Source organism: Ursus maritimus, unplaced genomic scaffold (genome assembly GCF_017311325.1).
Source record: "Ursus maritimus isolate PB19 unplaced genomic scaffold, ASM1731132v1 scaffold_8, whole genome shotgun sequence".
Classification (NCBI taxonomy): Eukaryota; Metazoa; Chordata; class Mammalia; order Carnivora; family Ursidae; genus Ursus; species Ursus maritimus.
In genome coordinates this window covers 72627699-72654746 of record NW_024426996.1, presented here as the reverse complement: position 1 = coordinate 72654746, position 27048 = coordinate 72627699, and the positions used below count along the sequence as shown (strand labels likewise).

Below are 27048 nucleotides of genomic sequence, written 5' to 3'. Positions count from 1 at the left end.
TGTTTTTATCTACCATGCCATGACCCGTTCCTCTGCTGTTTTATTTTGCTGTCAGTAGAAAACAATAAAAGGAATATAGATGAAAAATCGTGGATGAAAGGCAGGGGTCATTTACTCATTTTTGGGAGGTGAAATTGTTTCTTGCTGTTAAGACGGCTGCCCAGAAAGAATAACAAAAGATCATTTCTGGAGACATCACTTTTCCAAATATTTTTCTACAGTGTTCTGTATCAAGTTTGGCCTTAAAAGAACATATTCTGGGCCACTGAGATATATTCTCAACATAGAAAATGTTTATGAACAGACTCACTTTGCTTGCTTCACCCTGACACAGCAAAGTTGAAAATCAAGTTAGGAAGTCGTGAAGCAGACAAAAGGAAAATGGCATTTTCTCTGGTGGAGACTCAATCCTATCCCTGTTGTAGTCCTTTCTTTCTCTCCCCCTTGTCTCTCTGTGACTGTGGTTTCCAGTTCTTTCACCCGCCCACACAGAAGCCTCCAAAGAAAATCCTTTCTCTAAGAGGCTGCAGGCTTTTCCTTGCTAAAACCTCTTTGTTTTGCTCCTTCAGGGAAACAAAGGCGGGGAGGAAGGAGTAACAGACTGTAGCAATGGTTAAGTCATAAAAATCTGCAGAGCATTCAATTTACCCAGGCTAAACTCAATGGAAAATTTTCAAGTTTCTTATTTCAACCCTTGGAACACTTCTTAACACCCCCTTTCTTAAGTCCCTATAATGAACAGGACTCAATCTACTGGCCTCAGCTTCCTGAAGCTGTATTTGATGACATCCAAGGTCTGTTTCAGTTTCAAAGTCCAGGATGCTACAATTTATACAGCCAGAGTATAGAAGTCAATGTCCCTGACCCCTTCAAGTCTCGCCCATGACATCCCTCTGAGTTCTCACAGCATCTAAGCACCCGCCACCAGAGTGTCACCGCCTACTTAAAATACAAGGCTGGACTCACAGCTGCTCCGCATTCTGAATTGTTACCTTTGCTTTCCCAGAGCCTAGCACAGTAGTAGCCGGCACAGTGTCCCAAGTTCATGGCATAATGAATGACTGAGCCCAAAGCTCAATTTGAAAATTATTAAGTATTTCTAGCAAGATCGACACTCTGAAATCTGCCAGGAGGGAACATGTTTCTTTTCTCTTTTAAACCAATTCCAAAGCAGAAACTCGTTTTACCTGAACAAAAAACTCAGTTAAGAAACAATGTGCTCCCCTGATTATAAGTAGCCAGTCTAACTGAAATGACACATACCGCAGGTCAATATAACATTAAATGAGAGGAATGGAATGTGTTGTTGCACTATTATCCCCATTTTATACAACAGAAAACTGAAGCTCAGAGGTAACTTTTTTCCTAGGGGCCCCAGGTACCACACAAGTTATTTAAACACTCTGAACCCATTTCCTCATTTGTAAAAATGAGGGTGATAAAAATAATACTCATTTCACAGGGCTGTTGTAAGGCAGCCTTCAATTTGACTGACATAAAACCCGAGGATCAAAGGTTTAGCAACTTGCCCATGGCTAGCTGACTTCCCGACTCCCAGCGTCCTGCCTCTGCTCTCCTGGCACACGAGAAACAGGTCTAAGGTTTTCAGTTTTTACCCGTTTCTAAGCTCAACCTTCCCATTTGAGAAGTTATTTTGTGACATTCTGGAACCAAAATCATCTTTTGGAAGACTCTTCAATGTATTCTACATGCAAGCATGGTTGTAAAATGCTAAAATGTGCAATTAGAGAGATTCTCACCTATGTCATGTGACTTTTCTTCAGGAGGAACAGTGACCTTGAGGTCTCCTTCCTCCTGAGATGGTTTCCTCATGCAATTACCATCTCCCGCTTTCTCACTGGACCCTTGAACCAGCCGTCTGCCATTGTGATCACTCTTTATAGTCAAGCCCTGCTCATAGTTTGGAGCCGACAGAGCTCGATCGTGGGCAGCTGGAAGGACTGGCACGTAGGAAGGGCCAATTTCTGATTCTCGGCCATTAATACATTCAGCGGTGGTGGTGTTCACGGGGGCCGTGGCCCAGGACTGCTCAGGGGAGGACGGCTCTGCTGAAGCGTCTCTGGCAGGTGGCAGGTCATCGGCTTTCTTAGCACCCGGACTTACTGAGGGGAAGCAGCGGATCCCGAGGGAGGGGTCCCCAGCCGTCGGCCCAGCCGTTTGCTCCGGTCGCGTCAGATCCTCGGGCGAGTCCGCTCCCCTCCGCACACTCCTCCCTGCCCAACATGTGCCGTGCCCTGCGGTAGCCGCCTCCCGACTCCCCTGTCCTCTCTGAACAGAGCTCAGCCACACATTCTCTGCCGCATTTACGAGGCGCAAATCGCCCTCACTCTGTCCCTTCCCCGCCAGCGGCAACTCGCGGGGATGGTCCTTGCCGCGCCCCTCCTCCGGCGCTCGCGCAGCACCTGGCTGGCCGCTCGCAGTAGAGGGCACACTGCCTGCCGCCCCTTGGCGCCCCTCCTCGGGGCCCGCAGCTCTGCACCCTACCAGCGGCCCAGGGCACGATCGGCTGTTCGCGGCCATCAGGCTGGGCCTCGGGGCCTCGCCCTTGCTCATCCTGGCGGCCGACCGGTGCTCTTTCGCGTCCGCATTGCTCGCAGTCTGCGGGTTCTCCTCCTGCCTGTCGAGGCCGCCTGGCGCCAGCACGCATTCCGCGGTGCTGGTGGAGATGATGGCGGCGTCACTCGGGTCCTCCATCCTTGGCGCGCCGGGCGGCTCGTCGTCCTGTGGGACAGCGCCCATCATGACGGCCTCGCGGCCTTCGGAGGTGCTCGTGGAAATCATAGCGGTGTCGCTGACCTCCTCTGCTTGAGCAGCCGACGGCTGGACGTCCTCCCGAGGAGCTGCGCTGGACACGGGGCCCTCGCAATCTTCTCCTGAGCTGGTGGAGATGATGGCGCTCCCGTCTTTCTCTTCCAGGACGGTGGCGGGTCGCGCCTGTTCACTTTCTATGAGGACGCCAGAAATGGAAGCCTCGCACTCCTCGGCTATGCTGGTGGAAATGAGCGCGCACTCATCTTTCTCCTCCTTGCTGGTTGACGCAAGAGGGCTCTCGACCACTGTGGGTGCGCTGGGCATGGGCCCCTCGAAATCGTCGGTGCTCACCAAGCCGGGGCCCTGAGCGCTTTCTTCCACGGCGGCCACCGGCTGCTGACTTTCCGCACACGTGATGGTCGTGGCGCTGGAAATGGGCACTTCGCACTCTTCCCCTATGCTCGTGGAAATCATGGCACACTCATCCTTCTCTTCATTTCTCAGAGCAGGGACTTGGCTCTCATCTCCTGACACTGCACTGGGCATGGGGGCCTCAAATTCCTCCATTTTTATTCTGGTGCCTTCCATATTTTCTGTGGTTCTCAGCCCGCTTGAATGACCTTCTTCCACCCCCGTAACTGTGCTTAACTGAGTGGTGTAGTCATGTGTGGTACTGGTGGAAATCATCAAGCCTTTGCCTGGACTTTTACTCCCAGCTAAACAAGTCTGGTTGGTAACACTGTCACTGGCCGTAGTGGCCATAAGGCCATCACATTCTTCATTGTCCACTGAGGTGATGATACCTTCATCTTCTTTTCCGCTGAGCGATGTGTGACCAGCTTCACATTCTGGGACTGCCCTGGACGTAAGTACCTCGTAACTACCCCCCACCAAGCCAGTGGAAATTGTGGTATCATCAACTTTTTCTTTTCTGGTGAGCAAACTGTCACTCTGACCTGAAGCTGCACTAGTCATGGGACCCTCACAACCTTCGGGAACTGGTGCCACTTCACCCTTCCCTGACGCTGCACTGGTCACACTGCTTTCTACGATCCCTTTTGCGCTGGAGCAGATCTCCATATGTTTCATGCTCTTCTCGGCACCACTCATGCTGTCAACATTGCTCTCATTGGCATTGGTGACGGTGGCTCCGGCCTCAGCTCCCACGTGCCCTGCTGCGGTACCAATCTGACCGTCACCTTCTTCGGCACTTCCACAAATTGACACCCCTTCGCTCTCCTCCTCTGTCCCAGTGCAAGTGGATGCGTGCCCGATTTCGTTTCCCCTTCCAGTACTGGTCACCACCCCTTCACCTTCCTCATCCTCCTCTTTTGCACCGGTGCTGGTTACAATTCCTTCGTCGTCACATGGCCCAGCAGCGACTGATGGAACGTTGGTGGCTTCTTTGGCTACTGTACTGTCCATTGCACTCTCTCCGTTGTCTTCTGATTCAGAACTTAGAGCAAAGCCCTCGCTGCCATCTTCCGAACCCGTGCAGCTCGCTGGCCCCTCTCCATCTTCTTCTGTTATCCCTGTGCTGGTGACAGCACTTTCGCCTTCTGCCCCGTCATTCACAGCAGTGTCTCCTTCCTGGGGAGCACTGGTCCCTGGTGGTGTGTCATTACTGACGAGGGCCACGGCTGCACCTGTAACTACGTGCTCCTCCTGTCGCTTGGCGCCTGTTACTGAGCACATAACAGAGGTAGCGCTTCTCCTTTCTGCTCCGGTGCATGTCACAGTCCCCTCAGTTTCTTTTTTGGGACCCATTCTCATCAGATTTCTCTGGAATCCATCCACTTCTTCACTGCTTAAGGAGCCTTCCCTTATTTCTGTCCCAGCACTTGTCACTGCACCATCGCTTTCAACCTCACTAATAAAGGTAACCGTTCCTTCAGACATTTCCGACTCGCTACGTGAAGAACCATCACATTTTTCTTCAGAGCCGGCACTGGTGACAGCATCATCTTTCTCTTCTGTCACACCACTGTTGACGTTGTCTTCAGCTGTAACTTCATGAGCAGTCACAGGGTCCACTGCCCTTTCTTCAGATTCAGCCATAGCACACTCTCCGCTCTCTCCCTCCTTGGTGCTCGTGAGGAAGGTTTCACTTTCAGCATATCCTTCTGTGACAATGCCTCCACCTTCTTCAGCTGCAGCAAAAACAGTGCATTCGCTGGCTTCTGCCCCAGTGTGAAGAGGATTATTTCCAGAGCATGCACCTGTTATGAAGCCTTCGTCTGCCTCAATGCTCGTGCAGGGCACAGCCACCTCACCCTCTCCTGTTTCTGAGGAAGTGGTTGTGGCATCCCCCGCCTTTACTGTGTTTAGGGAAACACTTTTGTCCTTTCCTGCAGTACTACTGGCAAAAGAAGTCTTTTCTGCTCTGCCAGACCCGGCTGTCGCATCAACAGTCTTTCCATTCCTTTGCTGTAAAACTGAGAAAGCACCGTCACTTCCAGCACTGGTGCCGACCTCACTCTTCTCCATCCTTCCTTCTACCACAATTGATATGCTTTCCATTTCACCTGGGCCACTACTACATTTAAGTTCAACGGTCTCAGCATCTTTTTCTGTACTCATGCCTACCACCGGGTCAACAGCAGTGCCATGCTTTTTGCCATTTTCTAGTACAACTCTCGTTGTCTGCTTTGAACGGGGCTCTGTGTTGAAGTCACTCTCTTTCCTGGCCATGTCCGTCAGGCTACCTTCTTTGGGCACATTCTCATTTTCCGTATTCGTGTCTGTTAACTTGCTACCAACAGGCACATTTACGTTTCCTTGTTTAGTGTGCAGCACAGTGGTCTGGAAACCTTCTGGAATGTGTCTTCTGCTATCCATGCTTCCTTTTGCCAGCGTATCTACTGTGGAAACTGCCCCACTTTCTTTGCTGTCACTTGTCCTCAGGATTTCTGATTCCCTAACGGTCAAACTTTGGTTAGGAATATCAGAGCGCTCCACAAGGGAGGTGCTGGCTGTGCCACCTTCTAAAACAGTCCTTTTGTCAATCAAAGGACTTACATCTGCATCACGAGACTGTTTCGGAGGCGTCACAGTTACTGAACTTAAGGACGGTGAAGGATCTAAATTTGGGGAATGTTCACGACCAGCATCTCCTTGAGCAACATGTTCTTCGGTGGGTCTGGTTGTGTTTTTCAAATTCTTTTGTGCCCTATCATTTTCTGATGGGGCTCGAGACAAGAGTCTGTGACTAGTTTCAGAGTCTGTATTTGTTTCATGAGTTCCCTGTTGAATGGGTTCTTTCTCCCCAGGGTTCAGTTTAGACACAGCACTTTGGATATGAACTTTCTTGGTCAGGGCGCCCTTATGGTCAGCGTGCTTTTCAGAATTACTAACAACTCCTGGTCCACGTCCTGATCTACAGGCTGGAGCTGCTGTTTTTGAATCTACTGACGAAGTTCTTAATTCCTCCTTTTGAACCATGACAGTGGTTTTTTGTTTCATAACATTTTCAGAGTCAATGTCTTGCTGAGAACTATTATTGCTGCCATCTTGGATTTTAGATACTTCAAATACATTTTCAACAGCTGGCTCAGAATCAATTTCCATTGGCTCTTGTTCAGGCATCAAAGTGGGATCACCACTCTTTTTTGGTTTCTGAACAGAAGAACTATTGGGAGTTAGCAAGGAGTTTGCTGCTGATTTTTCTTCTCCTTTGGTCATTTCTTGGGATAAGCTTCCTCTTCGGTTTTCACAGAACCTTCTACTTAATTTCTTTTCCATAACTGAACTATTCCCTCTGGCTTTTTCATAATTACTGTCAACTTCTTTACCATCCTTGTCATCTGATTTATTTTCTTCCTTCTTTTTCATTTCCTTACTACCGTGCTTTAAGCTTCTGCTTTTGTGCCCATCTGATAACTTTCTCTCGGGTCTGGAGGAGCCTGAATCCTTGTCAGCCTTGTACTTCTCCTTTGCTAATGGTAACTTGGTTCTGTGACTAGAATCCTTCTGTGTACCATGTGCGGAGGACGCGGCACTGTCCATTACAACTTCAGCACCAGCTTCTTCAGAAGGTTTGTCTTCAACTTTAGACTTTCGCTGTCTATCTGGGTCGATCTCTTCAGTGTTCTTCTCCTTATCTGGTTTTGGAGTGGCCGCCTGTTTTGGGACACTTTCTTGTAATTCCATTTCAGCTACTTTTAACTGTTTGCCTTGACTTTTTGGTTTGGACTTTAACATAAGTTTCTCTTCTAGTAAGCTCTTTGTTCTTCGCTTCTCCTTGTGAACCACCTCTTCTGGTTTTGAATTACTGTCTAAATTAGTTGAGTCTGTATCACACTTATCCTCTGAATAACTTTCACTTCTTCTCTGTAATGTGATTCCATGTTGCTTGGAACTCAGGGAGTCTTTCTGAATTTTAGAATCACTTGATCTTCTTGATTTGTGCTCTGCCTTAGTCTTCTCAGCTGATATGTGCCTGTCTTTTTTGTTGTTTTCTTTACGAACATTCTCATCTGTTTTTATAATATATTCAGAGACTGGCTTTCCATCTTTGCCTAAAATTGATAATTTCCTTTCATTTTTATGTTTACTTTTTCGTTCAGTTTTATCATCTGAAGAAAGTTTTGTTTGTTGACTTTGCTTCTGAATATTTTCATCCACTTTTAAACCTTTCTCCAAAGAGTGAAGCTCAGTCTCATCACCTGTTTTATGCAGGCAGTCACCTTTGTATTTATGTTTCGTAGACAACTTGTCTTCTGACAGAGTCTTCTCTTTTTCAGGCTTCTCTTTGGAGGATTTCGCCTCTTTCTTAGGTAGGCTTTTCACATGTGGTGTTTCAGAATCATCTTTTTTTAGATGTTTTTCATTTTTAAGTGTGCTTTTCTGTTTCTGGGGCTCTTCTGTCCCAATTTCTGACCGTTCTGCTTGCCTTTTCCCATCTCTCATATCAGGCTCTTCCTGTGCCCCTTCCACCACAACAGGGGTAGATGTGCGTCTTTTATGTTCTCTTTCTATTTTGGAATCATTTTTGTTTTCATCAGCTGGATGCAAAGACTCTGAAAGTCTCCGGGCAGGTTTACTTGGTTCACTTTTTGCGTGAACATGCTTCAAATCCTTTGAAGAAGACACCTTTTCCTTTTCACAATGCTGTAAGAAAATAAAAGTTAAAATATGAGCAATACTAAAATCAATTTTTATATTCAAACTTAACATTTGGGTACACTGAATATACTGAATGTAGTCATGTGTCACATGTTACTTAATCTCAGCCAGCAGCCTGTGGTAGGTACTGGTGACCTCATTTTATGTGCCAGGAAACTGAAGCTCAGCGGGACTCTAGAACCTGAGACCCAGGCAACAAGTTGAGAGGATTTCATTTTCAGTTGAGGACTCTTCCCACTACATCACAGATGTCTGTGCAGAGACTAGTTATTTCTCCTGAGACCTGTCCATGCACTTGGGAGGCCTTTAACTCCAAGCTGTTAAAGCTCACTAATACCCAGTGGCCCTTAATAAATACAAGCTGCATGAATGACAATCTGATGTTCTTTTTAGTCCCAAAGCATAATAACCGATGAAGACAATTTAAAAAGTTTATACTGAAATAAAGGTTTCCTACATTTTAACTTACGAACCTGAATTATTTATGGAAACCTCATGAATCCAGGGTACTTGTAGGACATTCTACTTAGGAAGTTTCAAATGCACACAATAACTCACCGTAATAGTAACCGTATCACATATAAATCATGCCTATGTTTATGTATCCAAAGGAAGACACTGATGGACCAGCGCATCTGATCCTTCCCCCCTGCCCCACAGTACGGCACTGAGATTATTAATATTAATGAATGAATGCTGACAAAACACACTTTAGTATAGTCTCACTGACTACCCCCTGTTAATTACTCTTATTCCAATAATGGGCTGAAGTTCTCAGAAAGATCTCTGTGTCTCTGAGTCAGTTAATCACTCCACCTTCCTACAATTTAACACAAAGATTAATGCAATTCTACTGACTTGGGGAGTAGGACATGGCGAAATCTTAAAAAACACTTTAAAATTAAATTCATCAAAGAAAGAACAGGGATTTTATCAACCTAATTTTACAGTAAGTTCCAACCAATTAATGTGAATAAAATTTTATGAGATAATTTTTCAAAGAAATTCAGCACAGAATGAAGTTAAATATTTTAAAATATGCTATTAAAACATCTGGATATACTCATAAATATGCCTCTAATTTCCGAATAAAGAAATCAAGATTATCTATTGGCTATGAATAAATAATGACTAAATTATTAGTTTTCCCTTGGAAACGTTAACATAGTTTGGGTATCGGGCGCCTGGCTGGCTCAGTTGGTAGAGCATGCAACTCTTGATCTCAGGGTCATGAGTTCGAGCCCCAGGCTGGGTATGGAGCTTACTCAAAAAAAAAAAAAAAAATTGGCCTCAGAATTATAAATATGACAGGGTAAATAAGGATTTAAACCCAGTGAAAGCAAAAGTTTATCCCAAGAAAATAATCCAAACAGGGGAAAGAAATGTATTCACTGAACATATTTTTACTATTTAGATTGATCAGATCTTAGAAGTAATCTAAGTGCTCAACTCTAAGGAAATGCTTAGATTATGGTATGTCTATTCAATACAACACTATGTAATCATTAAATATTACAACTAGAAGCTAATTAGAATTAGAAATTATTAGGAAATAATTTTGGAAGATTATATCCACTCTACAAAATTCTGTTCATTTGTGGATGAGGAATCCAAGAGAATGAAATGGATGGTCTGCTATGGCAGAGGGATTTTAGCCCCCTCCCCCTCTTTTTAGAGAGATTTTATTTATTTATTTGAAAAAGAGAGAGAGAGAGGGAGAATGAGCAGGGGGAGAGGCAGAGGGAGAAGCAGACTCCCCTCTGAGCAGGGAGCCCGATGTGGGGCTTGATCCCAGGATCCCAAGATCATGACCCGAACCAAAGGCAGATGTTTAATCAACTGAGCCACCGAGGTGCCTCCCCACCTCCCTTTCTTTCTCATTATCATTACTGGCAATTCTGTTATTGCCAATATAAGAAATAGGGGTGGGGGGTGGGGGGATGAGGGAAAGGAAAGTAGAAAAAAGTAGCTGTTACCTGGATAAAAGAGGACATGAATCAATTGGTCAAAAAGAGGAATTCAGGCCATAATAGGGTGGGGGTTCAAGAATGCTGAAGGTGAGGGATTTTTTAATTTAACTTGCAAAAGATCAAATTGCATTTCTAAGTGTTACTCCAAAGGACTGAATGGTCTGTATTTAACAAAAGAGCATTTAAAATGGGTTTTATCAATTAAGACACACCTCACTTGTCTTGAGAGTTTCTTTGGAATCTTCTTCAGATTGCGGTTTCTTTTTAGAATTCTCTTCAACAACCCTAAGTGGGAGGAAAGAGTCATACATGAACTTTATTTGAATCAAATGTAAGAATTTCTCAGGAAGGTTAAAAAAAAAATAAACCTTAGCTTCCCTTTATTATAAACACTTGATCCATAAATGATACATCAATTTAACTCCTATCTTATTCAACAGAAGCAAACATAATCCCGACTGTGACACAGACTTACTCTTGGTGCTGAAGTAAAGTATACTTGAAAAAAAATTCCTGATTTGTTGCTTGAAGATGAGTATTTTATGGGCTACAATTAGATTTTGAAAGTCTTACCATCTTTTGAGTAAACAGGGTAGTCGTATTTATTCAGATCAACAGGAATGAGGTACAATAAGAAAACAGAGCAGACTCCTCTCACTGAGTTCTGCAAATTATTGATTCAGCTACCTTGAAGTCTGTGACAAATGTCCATAATTGCATTCTGATTATAGCCCATGGCTCCAAGGACTTCAGAGCCACTTTCAGAGTCTCTTCAGCTTTCTAATTCTTACAGAATTAACTATGATAATGCAATGATAAGTAAGAATTTGGTTCAGCCCTCTGGTTTATGGGGAGATGCATGAGATCTGTTGAAGAGAATGCCTAGCATACCTGGAAAATGGATGCAGTCATTGTAAATAAGGGGTTATTGAATGTCCTCAGTGAAGATACTTCTTGATTATTCTAGAGGGTTCATAAACTCTCTGAAATGCTAGAAACAACTGTGTTTATGCATGTGCATTTTTCTGGGGAGAGTCCAAAACTGCTGTCAGATTATGAAAAAGTTCTGGGGACCCCCCCAACCAAAAATGATTAAGATACACTACTTTGAAATACAGTTATTAACACAATGAATTATGCTATGAGAAGTGAAACCCTACGGTTTTCATAAACATGTGATAATGACACACACGTTCAAGGTATAGCTCTTTACCGTCCCCGTCAATGCCTCTCTTCTGAAAGCATGCTGGGGGAATGTTACAATGGGAATGCTGCCAGATGAAACACGTACCTCGAATCTTTCTTTCTTTTTTTGCTTAAGGCTACTTTTTTCTCTAAAACTTTCCGTTCTTTAAGGACTTCTTTAATTCTGGGGGTTTTAGGTTCCACACTCTTAGTTGATGATTCTTCTAAGTCTATACTATTTTTGCCTAGGAAAGAAACAATAAGTTGTATTTCAGAACAGAATTTATAAACAGTGTAATATTTCTTTTTCATTAAGATTTTCTTATCACTGTAAAAATGGTAGATGGCTTTAATATCCTTAAGTTGTACTGGAATAAAAATATTTTAGATGGAGGAGTCTTACCTTTTTTATTTCAAATGCATATATATGTGTGTATGTTTTTTGTATATTACACAGGATCGGTGCCCACAGAAGTTCAGTTTTGTTCAATGAAATATTCCAGATAAACATCTGACACTTTAGTTAACATAAAGCATTGATTAATTCTACTAATATCACCAGCAAGGCTTGATTACTCATGGGTTAACAATTTATTTTCCAGTGATAATTCACTCCACAATCACTGGAAAACAAATTGCTAACATGTGAGTTGTATAAGCAGGCACCTGAATGTTTAGAACATAAATATAATTTAAAAAGTGATCCAACACATCAGATTAAAAAGGAAATTTAAAAATAGATTAATTTTTAATACAGCAGTTTTTTGAGATGCAATTTAGATCGTTTTTGTAATCATCTCATAATATGAATACCTAGAAAATAATGCAGTATATAAGATAGTTCAAAATATTAAAGTTAACACCTCCTATACCTTGACTCTTAGCTTTCGAAGACTTTGTCTTTTCAGCTTTCTGCTTTCGTTTTTCTTCAAGTTTCTCTCTATTAATTTGCCTTCTTAAAAGCCTCTCTTCTTTTTCTTTAGCCTAAAACCACAAAATATTCACAATTATCCTGACCGACTATCAGAAAAAGCAAAAACACTGAAAAAAATATGTTTCCCTTCAAATGTTCTTATGAAATAACGGGCTTCACAAAAGTGCACATTCATTACACAATCTGGAAGCTACCAGAAGAATAAGGGACAGATGTGAAAATTTTCCATTACTCTTTCAGACTGCCATTAGTTTGAAAAGAATGGGAAGGTATCATTTTGGGAAATGGTGGTTTAATAAACCAGTTAGTTTAATTAAAAGGAGAGCTGTGAGGGTCACCTGGGTGGCTCAGTCAGTTAAGCATCCGACTCCTGATTTTGGCTCAGGTCATGATCTCAGGGTTGTAAGACTGAGCCCCATGTGGGGCTCAGCGCTGGGCATGAAGCCTGCTTAAGATTCTCTCTCTCTGTCTCCCTCTGCCCCCTGCCCCACCGCTCTCTCTCTCTCTCAAAAAAAAAAAAGATAAGTGTGAAAATATATGTGAACGTCAAGTATACACAGGCAAATCTCCGTAATTTGTAAGTTATCCTTAAAGGAGAAAGTTGTGTAGATATAAGAGACAGGCTAGTCCTACAACAAATACAACTTGCTGATTACGCTCTCAGGACCCAGGTTTTGAATGTGGGACTTTTCTGCTTTCCTATTTAAAAAAACCAAGAATCCAGTCATTGTGGGGTACTCCCACCACCCCTTTCCCACTCAGAACTCAAAGTCTCAAAGTGCCAAAAACCCTAAGTATAGGCATAGGTCCAGAAGCAGCAAGTTTCTCAAGAGATAAGCCACTATCTGTTGGCATTTCTACTTCCTTCGAATAATTTTTCTGTGTAATAATATTTCCTCATTCTAAGATGTGCAATTCCATATTTTAATGTTTCTAAAACTGTAAGTCATCTTAAAACCGATGTACCCATACGATGAGGTGGCAATTTTTTTCTTTAAGGAGCTATTAATAATCCAAGGACACATCTTGTAACCAGAAAATATGGAGACTGCACACCCCTCTTCATATTACACTGATGGCTGTACATCCTCTTTGTATGGCTCGATCTACACTGGATTCAAACGCGTCCATGCTGTGAACCATTCATTACCAAGTTTTCACTGTTGATCACAATGACACAAACACCTATGTCCCATGTTTACGTCTGGTCTGCCTCTTTAAATGACAGGTTCCTGAAGGCAGAACCAATGTGTCAGGCTGGTGTGCTGCCCAGTACCTTGCACACAGACTAGCCAAGTGTGTCAACCCAGCTGAACAGGTTAAAACAGCAGCAGATCGAGTGTGACTTACAATCGACTGGCGCCGCTGTTCCACAGTGAGCTCATCGTCAGAATCACTGTAATACTTCGAGTAAAGATACGGTTTGTGAACATAAGCGTGCCGCACACTTTTTGCTTTTCCTTCACTGGCATCACTGGTTTGAATTTTTGTTTTGTTCTGCTTGTTCTTCTCCTCATCTGGAAGAAAGCCAATAGAACAAGCAGTGCTTCTGTGAAGGACCAATAAAATCAACACTATGCTTGACCAACATCAAGTGGCAAAAACAGTACCATGTAGTTAAAGTGTATTTGTAGGTCCAATTGGAAATATCAGTATACAACAAATCAGAAATACAAATTTCTAAGGGCTGTAATCCATATCTTAATTTATTTCTTACAATTAGCTTCTCACACATAAAGAAAGTGAAGAAAAATCAGATCTTATAGCCAGTTATGGTTCCTTGACAAATAGTTAATTCTCATTTGTATGTCAGTGGACTTGGTATGAATGTTCTACCACTGTAAAACTGAATAAATTTACTCGAAGCCACACTTTAAAGTGGGCTTGAGGTTCTTTTTTTAAACTTGAGATTTTAATGATGCAAGAGTCAAGAGTCAATAACTGGCCCTACACCAAGTATATACTAAAACCCCTCTACCTTGGGGTGCCTGGGTGGCTCAGTCAGTTAAGCATCTGACTTTGGCTCAGGTCATGATCTCAGGGTCCCGGGATTAAGCCCCGAATTGGGCTCCCTTCTCAGCAGGAAGTCTGCTTCTCCCTCTCCCTTTGCCCCTCTCCCTCCCTGCTCATGCTCTCTCTCTCTCAAATCAATAAGTAAAATCTTAAAAACAATTAATAAAACACCTCTACCCTAGGAAGATGGGTATGTTGCCCCATGACACAGCAAGGAGAAAACTTGTAAACAAGGTTTTCATTTCCTACCATTTAGTACTCTCAAAATAATCACCTTCTTACTGTTTGGATCTCATACATAGAAAACCTAGTTCTGTCCAGGAAAAAAACTTGGAAAGCCCCACAAAAGCACCTAGAATGAGAATTTTAGTCAGCTTTGGAAAGTGGGGCGCGCACAGGATGACTGGCATTCATCCTACATAGAGCCTACAGAACTGACCTCACGAGGAGGTACGAAAAGCGGTTGAGTGCTGATGTTGCTTTTTGAGCTGGTCGTCCTTGGGCTACTAAGAATGCAAAATGCGAGAGACTGAAAAATATATCCGTGGAATTTAAAGCATCTACTTTTTCTCCTCTAGGATTTTCTCTCTAGAAAATCCAAAAGCCAACAGCAAATTTACAAGATGCTACTTACAAGTAGTTGCAAATATTTGATTTTTAGAAAAAGTCATAAGCAGAACTTAATCATGTGATATGGAGCAGCAGAAAATGTTGGTTAGAAGCCCGGACTCAGGTTTGAAATTGGCACTGGAGCTAAACAGCTGCGTGACCCTGGACTGGAGCCTTTCTCTTGGTGACTTTGTTTCCTCACTTGGACATACTTCCCAAGGTTGTTGCGAGGATTACAGAAGCTAGTACGCAGAGCAGTGTGGTAACTTAACACAATGCCTGGAATACAGTAGTGCTTAATAAGGGTTAGCTGAAAAACAAACTGTAAAGAGAAGTACGGTCTTGCTCTGGAGAAAAGCAAGACTGTGGTCTAGCTTCCGGGAGGTAATCTCTAAGTCTCTGGGATGTCAGACAGGTGTTCATTTGCCTGGGGGTCTTGGGTCAAGCTAAACCATCTCACAGTATGATCTGGGTTGGGAGATTTGGGCCATGGGTCCAGCCTGACCATCAGAGGGGCTGGGGACTGAGATCAAACACTGTGTTTACATGATGGAGCCCCTACAAAAACTTTGGACATCAAGGCTTATGTGAGCTTTCCTGGTTGGCAATTAGCCATATATACTGTCTGACATCAATGGCAGGAAAGTAATGCTCTCCATGACTCCACAGGCAAAGGCCAACTGGAAGCTCCATGTTTGGAACTTCCTTGGACTCTGGCCTATGTGCCTGTTCCCTTGGCTGATTTTAATGTGTGTCCCTCAGCTGCAGTAATAAACCATAACCATAAATTTTAAAGCTTTCAGTGAGTTCTGTGAGTCCTTCTACAGAACTATCAAACCTAAGGGTGGGCTTGGGGACCCCAAATTTGCAACCGGTATCAGAAGTAAGGGCAGTCTTGTGGACTGTGCTCCCTCAACAACACCCATACAAACCCACGGATACATAGACCCACACATACGGCATCTTCATATACACTGTTTCATCTACACCTTCTAATAAACCTGAGGAATGGAGTTAAAAGATGGAGAACCAAGGCCTGTTGAGTAACTTACCAAGCTTGCTCAGACAGACAACCTTGGAGCTGGGACTCAGAAACAAATCTTCCAACTACAAAGTCCCATGCCCTTGCCACTATACCACACTGTCTTTCCCGACATAGCCATCTGAATATACAAATAATCCTTGGTGGGAAGCTTCACAGAGGCATTATTAAGTAAAATGTTTTACCATCTGATGTAATCTCTCCTTCTTCCATGCTATCAGACATTACAACTTCCTCCTCGGTGTCTTCTTCAAAAGAGGAAAGGTCACTGGTATGGACAGAGCTAACTGTGATGTCCGTAAGTCCATCCACATCAGAGTCTATCAAAGAGCAATCTTCAAGAAGGAAATAAAACACAAAGATAAATCATGTTGTTACACGAACATATTCAGCACCCAATTCCTAAATTACATTTATAATTGTAAATGTTCAAGATCTTCAACTTTAGGAATAAAAATCTCTCAAAAAAAAAAAAAATCTCTCATCATTTGTAATCAGTATCAAGGCAGAGCTATTTGAAGAAAATATAAAGGCAAACTAGTATTCTGTAAAAATAACTACTAATTTATGATGTAAATGACATACACAAAAGCAAATGTTAAGAAAGTGAAATATTTACTAATATTTTAAAGATTAGGCCATGCAACTATGAATTAAGTTGCTTGGAAAAATGTATGTGCACAAACTACAAGTTAAATTATAAGGTTCATAGCTTCTCTCTTCATTTACCTTGTGAGTTGGTACACTGGTATACAAGATATACAAATGTTTATTCATTTTTTAGCAAAGGGGATATGAGTTTTCAGGCTTTTGAAACACAACTATTAAATAAAGTTATTAAAATCTGAAGGCAAATTTGATACCCTTCCCTCCCATGGACACTTTTTGATGTGTAAACAGTTGTAGATTTTGCAAGTTTCTATATACCTTCTTTTGTCCCTTCAATGGTTTTAGCTTTATTACTGTTCTTTTCTGAAGGGAGTTTTGAACATTCTACTTCTTTTTCCTTTGCCTGCTTTTCCTCTTTCACTTTTTGTAGGTCCTCACTCCTTTTTGAGTGATCAAATTTCTTTTCAGTCTTTTCCTTCTTATCTTTCTTTCTTTCTCCTTTGTCATTGCTCTCTGGCTTCTTTTCACCTTTGTCTGTTGATTTGTTTTTTTGGTCGCTGCTTTCCTGTTGAACATCCTTATTTAGCAGAACTGAACTACTGCTTTCTTTTGTATGATTTTTAATTTCTTCAACTGGACAAGGGATATCAGTAAATTCTTCAGACTTAGGGGTTGTCTCCTGTCCTTCCCCTGCAGAGTCGGGTGTAGATTTTTCTTTATCGGCTATGTCCTCTGAAGTTCTCTCTTTCTCAGTACTAGCGTCAGTGCTTGGCTGAGAAGGGAGTTTTTTGGATACTCTCTCACTGGTCTTGGCATTTGAAGTTTCTGTCGAAGCCCTGGCTGCACTGGCTTCTTGGTTAAGAGAAGTTATGGTTTCCAAGATTGACATGGCATCATTGGCTACATTAGTGCTGGGTCCAGGAGCTGGGACACCTTCGAGGGAAAGACAAATGTTAGAAAAAATTTATGCAGGGGTGCCTGGGTGGCTCAGTCGGTTGAGTGGCTGACTCTTGATTTTGGCTCAGGTCATGATCTCAGGGTCCTGGGATTGAGCCCCGCGTGGGGCTCTGCACTTGGCAGGGACTCTGCTAGACGATTCTCTCCCTCTCCTTCTGCCTCGCCCTGTGCTCGTGCATGTGCACTCTCTGTTTAAAATAAATAAATCTTAAAAAAAAAAAGGAAGAAAATATTTATGCAGAAGGTAACCCCCTCTGCTGAATCAACGCTACAAGCCATAGTCATCGTCATAAGACACCTATGCTGTATGGACCATTCATATTCCTTTAGACTTTTGGATACCAGTGCTAATACCTAGCACATTCTAAATTCTCTACTGTTCTAATACTGAATCATAGGAAAGCCACCATGCAAATCTGAGAAGTCTAATTCTCTTTATTTTAGTTATTCCCTCTACTGAAACACACACATACACAAACACACTCAATCCATTAGTAAAATGTCTATTATTTTGCATTAATATAAAGAAATAAATGTTCTATCAGTTGAGGAATATAGGTGATATTTAAAATACATATAATTTCACTAGAGTAGCCATGGACAGAGATGCTTTAAGGAACTACATATCCCTAACTTGATACTCAGTTCAAGAAGCAAAGCAATGGAACTGACCAAGAGTAAAAGCAAGGCACCTTGTGTAATGACGGAAGAGTCTGGTTTCTCATCATCCGGGGCTGTGCTGCCACTTGCTTCCTCTTTGTGATTTAGTGTGGCCAAAAACTCATGCACAGCTTTCTCCACTTGAGGTCTGAATGTGTGGTTGATCTTTGGATCCACAACCTGAGAAATAATTCGGTCAATACCAGACTCCAACATTCCTGATCTGAAACACAAGATAATTTTTACAGAAAGGTAAAAAACAATTTCATATTATTTGCATTAATTACTTTTAAGTAAAACTAGATCTATTACATATATGTTTAACCTTAAATTGCCCCAATCCACTCATCTCAAAATATGGAAAGAATAGGCAGTGGGAAATACCACATTACAAGAAAGTTGGTATACTTTTTACCACTGGTATCACTAGTGGAAATACTAAAGCAGACAAAACAAAAACAAAACACCCTTAAAACTGGACACAATACACTACCTAGAGCCCACACTTACAGGTAACACGTACCTTACTCCAACCTTGGCAGGGCATACGGGAATAAATGATTTTTTTAAACAGATAAATGTAAGCCTTTTGTAAGACTAGGCTCCCCAGAAAAACTGAAGAACACATACAGAGTGTAATTTCATTAAACTTACAAAAAAAAGAGAAAAAAAGAAAGAACCTTTAGAAAAACAAAAACAAAACTTAAGACTTCTGGCTTTCTTTTCATTATCTTCCTGCTATAAAACCTGGTGATTTATTCATTCAACAATTACGTTACTGTCTTCTCCATAACAGGCACCATGCTGGTCACTGGTCCACTACAATCAGACCTGGTCCCCAGATGGCAGGAGAAACAGACACAAACAATTAAAATATCAGATGGCAGGCACTGTAACACACCATCTACTGTAGAGAAAAAGTGGAATAAAGAGTTATTAGGTATGTTTAAGATAATTTGGGAATGCTTCACAAAGAGAAGACATTTGCACTGAGCCTTGATTTCCACAGAAGTAAAGAGGAAGAAAGAGTTTAGAGAAATATACACAAGAGACAGAGGAGCAAAGGGGGCAACAAAGTCTGAAATGTGTGGAAAATCACAAAAGTGTGAGCAAAATACGAGGACAAGGATTTTAAGAAATGTACCTGAAACTTGTTTCTTCCTAAAACAAAACAAAACAAACCACCCAAGGAGCCAAAGTTCCCTGGATAGTGCTGCAAGAGCAGGGTGCTGGTCCCTTCCAGCTTCCGGGCCTCAGGCTCTCTCTGCAGGATGGGGGAGGCGGTCCTGCTTTTACATTACAATGCTATTTTTGAGTGCAGCTCAGTCTGGAGTAGAGGATGGATTTGATTTCCATTTCCTGAGGCACCCTGCAGCCTTGGATACTATAATTCTACTTATGTGGGCCATAGGGAAAAATGACTCAACACCGCACAAAGTAGGTAACCTGCTTTTTAAAGTTCTAAGATTTAAAAAAAAAAAATGCAAATCCTGCAAACATTGTTACATCTTAGAGGTGCCTTCAAAATGTAGCAGATGGAAATGGACAAGCAATCTTAAAAATGTTTTAAGGCACAATATAAAGGCATTACATACAAAATAAAACCCACCCACCCTAAAATTACTGCTGCGGCCTTTTTCTCTGCCTTTTTCCGGGTCCTCGTCTACTTCAGTCTAGTCCCCCACTGAGGTCAGCTCTGATCTTAAAGCGAAGGCCAGCCCTAGGACCACACCGCTCTCAGTGGGCTTACTTGAGCGTGGTGTGGTCACAGCTGCCTCACCAGAATGAGAAGCCACAGCCCTGTATCCATCCAAGGGCAAGGCCAAAATGCCAGCAGGTAGTATTTTCCTGATTAAAGCTACTTCCTTGTCTTCCTTTTAAATTGTTCAGTTAAGATCATCATTTAGAGCTATCTAGCATTTTAGATTTGTTGTTCAAATGATGCATACAAGAATACTACTGAGTCAGAATATCAATGATTAAGTTCATCAAAATTGCTGATATTAGCTGGTTTTTGTTCTACAAAAATGGCAATTGGAGATGGTTCGAGCTAATGGTCAATTGAGTAATTCTCAATGTCTTTGTATGAAAAACCATTTGAAACTGTATTTATAGGGGCTAGTCCCTCCCTATGATAGTAACTAAATACTGTAGTGTCTTTCTTTAAGGAAGCCTGAAAATGTTACAATCAGTAACATCTAACTTTACTAATGGAATTTAAATGAGAATATTTTATTTAAAATAACACAGCTAGAAGAAAATTTACAGATGTCCCAAGAACAGCAATGACTAAATTATCCAAGAGACAGCTGTTTCCCCTGTTCTAAAATGGCTCTAGACGCCACTCCCCATCCCCCACGCTGCAGCAGTAACCGTCAGTAGTCACGAGAACCCCTTACCAATGGGGTACAGCAACCCCTCACCAAACAAGATTCTGTGAAAATGTCTTATATTGGTGCCCTGAGAATTGTAAGTGCTTGATTTCACAGGGGCAAGAAGAGAGTAAATGACCGCTTCCTTCCTTTCTAGGTTTTGTATGCTAAGGAGTAAACGCAACACCAGGAAATCTGCCTTCCACTCAGTCTCTCAACATGCGAAAAAAACCACCTCCCCTCCCAACCCTCCAAAAAAACTCTGTGTTCTCTGTTTTTAAAGCAATGTAATCATTTGTGAAAACGGCGAAAGCCCTCAGTAGTCAGGAGTACTCTGGAGAAGTCGGTGGTGTGCCCCTGACATTGTCAGTAGGCTTGTCCCCCACCCTCCTCATTATGGCGACTCTTCTCCCGGAAGCCTGGAGGTGAGCTCCCCCCAGGCCCGCACCCAGCAAACCTCTGCTGCCTCAGGTTTTCAGGAAAGGCTGACTTTTCCCATCAGCTCTTACTATGCAGCCCTCCCTGGCATCTTTTGCTCGGTCCTGGGCTCTTTTACAGGTTCCTCAAACTTCCTCTAAAATGTAGACAACAAAGCTATTGCTAAATTTCCCTCCTCTCTTCTGCGGTAGGAGACAGTCTGAGCCCCCAGACTCCTGGTTTCCAGTATTACCTGGGGCTACATGGGTCTTTGAGTCAGAGCGGAAGTTCTGTCTGTGGGGCTTCCTGCAGGCACAACTATCGGTGGAGTACACGCACTATTAGGCTTGTGAGTTTCCCACAGGACAAGAGGGTATGAGAAGGTGGCAGGTAGAAGATGGATTTGTTTCACGGTTTAAAAGTCACGTTTCATCCTACAAGATGAGCTTGAACGTAAATATTTATCAAGAGAGGAAGACTAGGCACTCTTTAAATAACTTGGTCACCCCTTCGGCGGGGAGGGTGAAGCAGAGATACAGGGTCCAGGTCTTCTTGTCTTGGCAAATATTTATATTCAAGAACAAGATAGCATTGTAAATCTGCTTTTTTGGGAACACTTTCTTTCTTTTAAGGTCCCTCTAAACATTCTAGCTCTTCTCATTCTCTTTATCTTATGTTTACCCAAAAGTGGCTCTGACAGGTCCAAACACACTTTCCTTCTTTTTTTGGCCATCTCATCACTAAAAAGCAGAGTTAAAAGTCACAGTAAAGTGCAAAAAAAGGGGGGGGGGCTGTATTAGAAGATACAAGACACGGCCTCAATTCAGAGGCAATTATTTTAACTGCAGTGATCTAGAATGTCTTTTTATTTGTCAAAGAGGAATAAAAAGCCTGATCTTGTAGTTCAAGGAAACAGCAGTGAATGAACAGTACAGGATATTCTGGCACTTACCACCTATTAGTATTCTACCCTAGGGTTTGGTTTGGTTTTGTTAAGTCACAGTCATCCTCCTCCTTCAGGTAGTTCCCCAGGTCTACAGGAGAAATCAGACTGCTACAATACATGGGGAAATGTGCAGTGATTAGAGCCCGCCCTAGAATTACACCGCATCACGTGAAGCGGCCGACCAAATCTGACAAAACAGCAGCAGACTTCCATGTAACACCTCTGCCTTCCACACAGCAGACGGGCTGCTGAGACTTACTTGAGCACTTGCTGCCTAATATTGTTTCTTAGCTGGTTCTTATTGAGGTGGGGACTCCACGTATGAGTTGCCAAGTGGTTCGCAACAAAGTTGTCAACCCGTTGCCTCAGGTTCTGATAGGCAGGCTAGAGAGGAAAAAAGAAAACCACATAAATGTTAAAAATCTCCAATGTTATACAATATCAATATTTATAGCCTCAGGAATTTGCGTATCTTTAACAGTGTCAATGTGGTTTAGATTACAGTATCAATGTGGCAACTAAGTTTCTCAGCTTATGACCATGCTGTTCAGGATAACTTAGACGTTCAAATACTGCTTCTTTTTAAGCCTCAGATACGATGTTTGGAGATGGGAGGAACACAAAGAAGAAAGACGTAACTCTTATTTGTAGAAAAGGGACTAGAAAATAAGACACAAATAAATATTATTAGTGTTAGATGATTTGGAGCAAGGAAAGGGAGAGGAGCAGAGGAAGATGTCTCTGTTGATATCAGGGCATTTGAGTTGGACCTTCAAGGTTTCCCAACGCAGATGGCGATCAGAGAGGTGGGCCTTGCACATATAGCCAACAACAGAAGCAAAGAGCAATGACTGAGAAGATGTGCGGGCAGGAGCATTTGGGGGCATCCAATTTGTTTGGATAAAAGAATATAAAAAAGCAGAGATATGAGGTTGCAGACAGCTTGGGGCTGGGGGCCGGAGGGCTTTGGGTACCCATATAAGAAGTCTGGGATTATGGGGTTGAGAACAGGAACCCACTGCACATGAGCAGAGTGATATGTGATAGCTGAGTTTTCTGATTAACCTTCCGACAGTGAGAGTGTAAAGAGACACAAAATACACTTAGGAAAGGATGCAGTAACTCCAGTGTTGAAGGTCTGTACTGGGGTGATAGAAATGGGCTGATAGGCATGGAACTAAGAGAAGTTACAGAGGGGCAACACTAGAACTGGGCATTAAATTTGATGTAAAAGAATGGTTCTCAACTGGGAGCAATTTTGCCCTCCACTCCCACCCCAGGGGACATCAGATGATGTCTGGAGACATTTTTGGTTGTCACAACTCAGGGAGCTGTTACTGGCAACTTGTGGGTAGAGGGGAGGGATGCTGCTAGAGTGCAGAGGGGAACCCAGAACAACAAAGAACAACTATCCAGCTCAAAATGTCCACAGTGCTGAGGCTGAGAACCCCTAAGGTAAGGGAAGCAGGAGAGAGGGCACAGATTACATCACTTCTTAAAAGGACACTGCCTAGAAGGAGTGTCTGACCACCCCAGCAGGGCTGGACACTCCATTCCTAGAGGCTGCCCCCCCGCAACTCATGTTCTGTTTTTCATGTGGCTTTTAATGTAGCTGAGTTGGTGCATCCCTGAATGACTTCCAGCGACACTGTACAGCTTCACCTTCTGCCATCTGCAGCTCTCTTTACCCTTCAAAGCTTACACTCCAGCAGTAAGTTCTCCTGCCTTTCAATCTTCTGTCCTTACCATTTCCTCTGTTTTCCATTTGGCAAACTTCTCACCTTCAGAGCTCAAGGGGGAGCTCTGTGATGTCATCCTGACACCCGTAGTAGGCTCCCCTGGCCTTCCCCATGTTCCTTCTATATATAATACTTTCCCAACAATTCTTGCACTGTATGTACTGGGGCGGGGGGTGGGGGGGATTTATCTCTCCACTGAATGGAAGCCTGCTCCTCCTACTCCCTTAATCTTTGCTTTCACATAACTTATCACACTGCTACGCAGATAAGCCATTAAAAAGCAGTTTTAGATGAGATGGCTAGATAACTATCTCCAGCACAGATGATAAGGTTTCATCCCTGTGTGAGGTCCACTCATCCCTCCCAATGTCCAGACTTTTGCTGATACCTATTTTCTAACCTACAAGAAACACTCACAACCATTTCTCACACCCCGCCCCCCATTTAACCAAAATCAATGTGAACTAAAACTAATGCCCCCCCCCCCGATTCTAAAACATAATTCTCTCCAGTATCCCCAAATCTTGGAATCACTGGTCTCAATCAGTGTATTTAGCCCTCTAGTGGCGCCATAGCAAGTTCCAATTTGAACAACAGGTCATTCTCCCTGTTGCTACATTCTCCTTCCAGTAAAAAGCCTAGTACTCCAGCAGTATTTTGGATTCCAGGGTTCCTCTGAGAAGCTCACTCTTCTCTTTTCCTTTCCAGTGCTCTGGTCGAAAGCCTTGGAATCATCCTTGACTCTTCCCAGCTTCACACTGTCAGGCAAATTCTGTCATCATTAGCATTAAAATACACTTGGAATCTGGCCAGTCCCACCCTCTTCACTGCTCCCGCTCTGGTCAACGCACTGCTCATCTCTCAGTCTAGATTTGCCACTATCTCCCTGCTTCTACTCCTGACCAACTGAAGTCTATTTTTCATAGAGCAGTTAGGGTAAATCTTCCAAAATTAGGGCAATCATATAATTTATTATCCAAACCACATCAGGACTGAAGGGGACACTGCTAATAATTACCTAAAGGCAACCCATCTAACATGGAAGTTGGATCATGCCCTTAGGCTCAAAACTTGCCAGTGGCTTCTCCCCTCCAATGAAAGCCCAATTCGTACAATGTCTTCCAAGGCCTGTCAGATCTGTGAAGCGAGGGCAGGAGAGCTATTCCTATCTTACCTTCTATCACTTTCCCCCTCACCAGGTTCTGCCTCAGGCCTTCCAGACTGGCAGCGGTCTCTACTGAGAGTCCTCAGCCCCACAGAGCTGGATGGCTTCTTTAGTTCCTTCAGTGATGGCTCAAGTCTTACCTTACTGAAATCTTCCCAGGACAGCTTACTGAAAAAAAATCAACAACCCTTCCCACCCTCACCCTGCTTTATTTCTTCCATAGAACCTATTACACATTATTTTGTGCCTGTTTCTTTCTGCTGGGATGCAAGTTCCGTAACAGCAGGGACGTTTCATTCACTGCTGTTATCCTGGCACCTAACACAGTGCCTGGTACATAATAAATATTTGTTGGGTGAATAAATTTATATGCTCTGTTTTTGATATTCCTTTCAAATCTAAAAAGAAAAAGATAGGCAATAATCACAGTGACCAGGAACCAATTGTAACTGAGAAAGTATCCAAAAGCTGGCCTTTATTACCTGGGGAGAAAGGTGTCACATTTATTTGGTTGGTGAGCTCCCTACCTGGGACAGAATGATGGGCCTCTCTTGATCTTCCCTCTCATTACTCTCCAGGGTGACCACAGAGCAAAAGGGTCAGAACAGCTTTGTAACCTCTTGGCTTGCTCCAGGGATCTGGCAACTAGTAATCTACCACAGAGGAGCCACAGCATTAGTTAGATCTTGGCATGTCTTTGGGTAGGAGGGTTGATTTGGTCTGCTATGGTCAGATCCCTATCTTGGTTAAGGACCATCATGACCCCAAGGACAGTCTGGAGGGTTTTATGGTCTTCTGGAGTGGCGGCAGACTTTGGTACTCCTCATCTTGCTTTAAACACACTGGGCTGGATGACAGTTTTGCTCTTGGAAAGCACCTGATAGGTATCGAATGTCTTGACTCTTAAATAGGCGTGTGACTGACAATCCTATAGAGTATATCCTGCAGGTTAGAGTTTGACACAAGGCAGGTCAGTCTTCAGGGTTCAATGATCAAAAGCACCACACCACAAGTGGTCTCAACTATAAGGCGGTCTTACACCTGCGACTCAACAGTTCTATTAAAGTGATGCTCCTCTGCGTGAGGGGTCTCAGGGTCTATGCTGGTCCCTCATCACACTGGGAGGATGTTAAGCTGTACCAAAGAAAACCTTGGCTTGCGTATGTTTTTTGAGACTTCCAAACTTAAGTCTTTTTTTTTTTAATAAGAAAAGGGAGTATAAAATGCTATAAAATAAGAACAAATACTCTGAAGTAAATTAAAATCTACCTAATTGTTTGTAAAGCTAAGGAAGAGGAAGAGGAAGGCAGTCACAGGGGAGAGAAGCAAGATAACCAGAAACAGCAGGCACAGAGGTAGAAAGACGAAGAGAAAAAGAGAGGGCGACAGGCATCAGGAGTGAAGAAAGAGAGAGAAAGGACATGAGGGGTCAGGGAAGAATTTCCACCATACCCAGGCATCCTCTTCTGCCAGGGAAGGGGTATCATTTCAGTTCTACTCTTTTCTAGTTTCAAACATTAAAACAAGGGAACTGATTCTGGGGCCATTGACCTCCTTGAAACTATGTATTAGGCTGAACCACATGTAATTGCCTATAGTCGACCATTTCTGAATTATAAAAACTGCATTTTAATATGTATATGTGCGTTTTTCTTGGGAGACAGTCCTAGCTTCATTAGATTGTCACGCAACTGTGCTTCCTTCCTTCCCCCCAATAAAGGTTTTCAGACTCCACTCTGAGAGGATCTGGCAGGGACATTACTGACACGCAACAATAACATTTAGTGGGGAAGAAAAAGGTGAACCTTAGATATTGTAGTGCCTCCTTTAGCATATTTAAGTTTCCAGTGTGGGTACACAAGAATAACATACAGATCAGTAAGTTTCTGAGAACAGCAAAGTGAGATCTCTACTTGCTGGATACAAATAACCAGCTTTATTTGGGTAACCAGCTTTATCTGGAATTGTCTAATCTCCCATTGGAAAAAAAAAAGAGGGCAAGAGGGATTATTTTCAATGGCTCTGCATATTCCCCAAAACAAAGTGAGGAAACGATATACTTCCTACATAGAAAAACATTCCCAAGTATACTGAATTCTCTGTGGTGTAAAAACCCCAACACTGTGATCAGGTGCATTCTACTCCTGGTCTACAGGTGGACCAGAGTCTTTATAAGAGAAGATGTCCCCAGATTGTCCAGAGGGTCTTCCCAGAGGAGACAGCCGAATTGTGCGCAGTTCTCATCAAATCCTGGTGAACTCTGAGTCACAAGGAAGAATCTGTGGAAGCGGCAAACACCCCTTTCTCAAGAAATGAGGTTCCTCAAAAAAGCTGAATGTGCTGGGAAAACCCTCACTCCATCAAAACTCCAATCTGATGGACCCAACCAGATGGAGCCCAACCCCCCAATTTTCCAATTATTTCCTTCAAGATTTTCCATAATTCCAGACTCTGTTTTCCAACTGTCTCACTGATTGCTCTTTCCTGGTGGTCTCTGCTCATTCTTTGCAGAACTAGCTAAGTGTATCCATTCC

General features: G+C 42.9%; 1 protein-coding gene across 5 annotated transcripts in view; it reads right to left on the bottom strand.

Annotated features, from left to right (window-relative positions):
• The window catches only part of BOD1L1 (biorientation of chromosomes in cell division 1 like 1), a 53005-nt gene that overhangs the window by 24860 nt on the left and 1097 nt on the right, over positions 1–27048 (bottom strand). For all 5 annotated transcript variants that reach the window (XR_005833454.1, XM_040625125.1, XM_040625126.1 and 2 more), the window contains exons 2-10: positions 21870–21994; positions 17908–18098; positions 16577–17191; positions 15835–15984; positions 13336–13502; positions 11924–12035; positions 11158–11296; positions 10079–10151; positions 1761–7881 (exon numbers count right to left, since the gene is read on the bottom strand). Coding sequence is in view for 4 of the 5 variants with exons in the window: in XM_040625125.1 (XP_040481059.1) it covers positions 1761–7881; positions 10079–10151; positions 11158–11296; positions 11924–12035; positions 13336–13502; positions 15835–15984; positions 16577–17191; positions 17908–18098; positions 21870–21994 (7693 nt within the window). In the remaining variant the exon portion in view is untranslated. The remainder of the gene's footprint in view (positions 1–1760; positions 7882–10078; positions 10152–11157; positions 11297–11923; positions 12036–13335; positions 13503–15834; positions 15985–16576; positions 17192–17907; positions 18099–21869; positions 21995–27048) is intronic.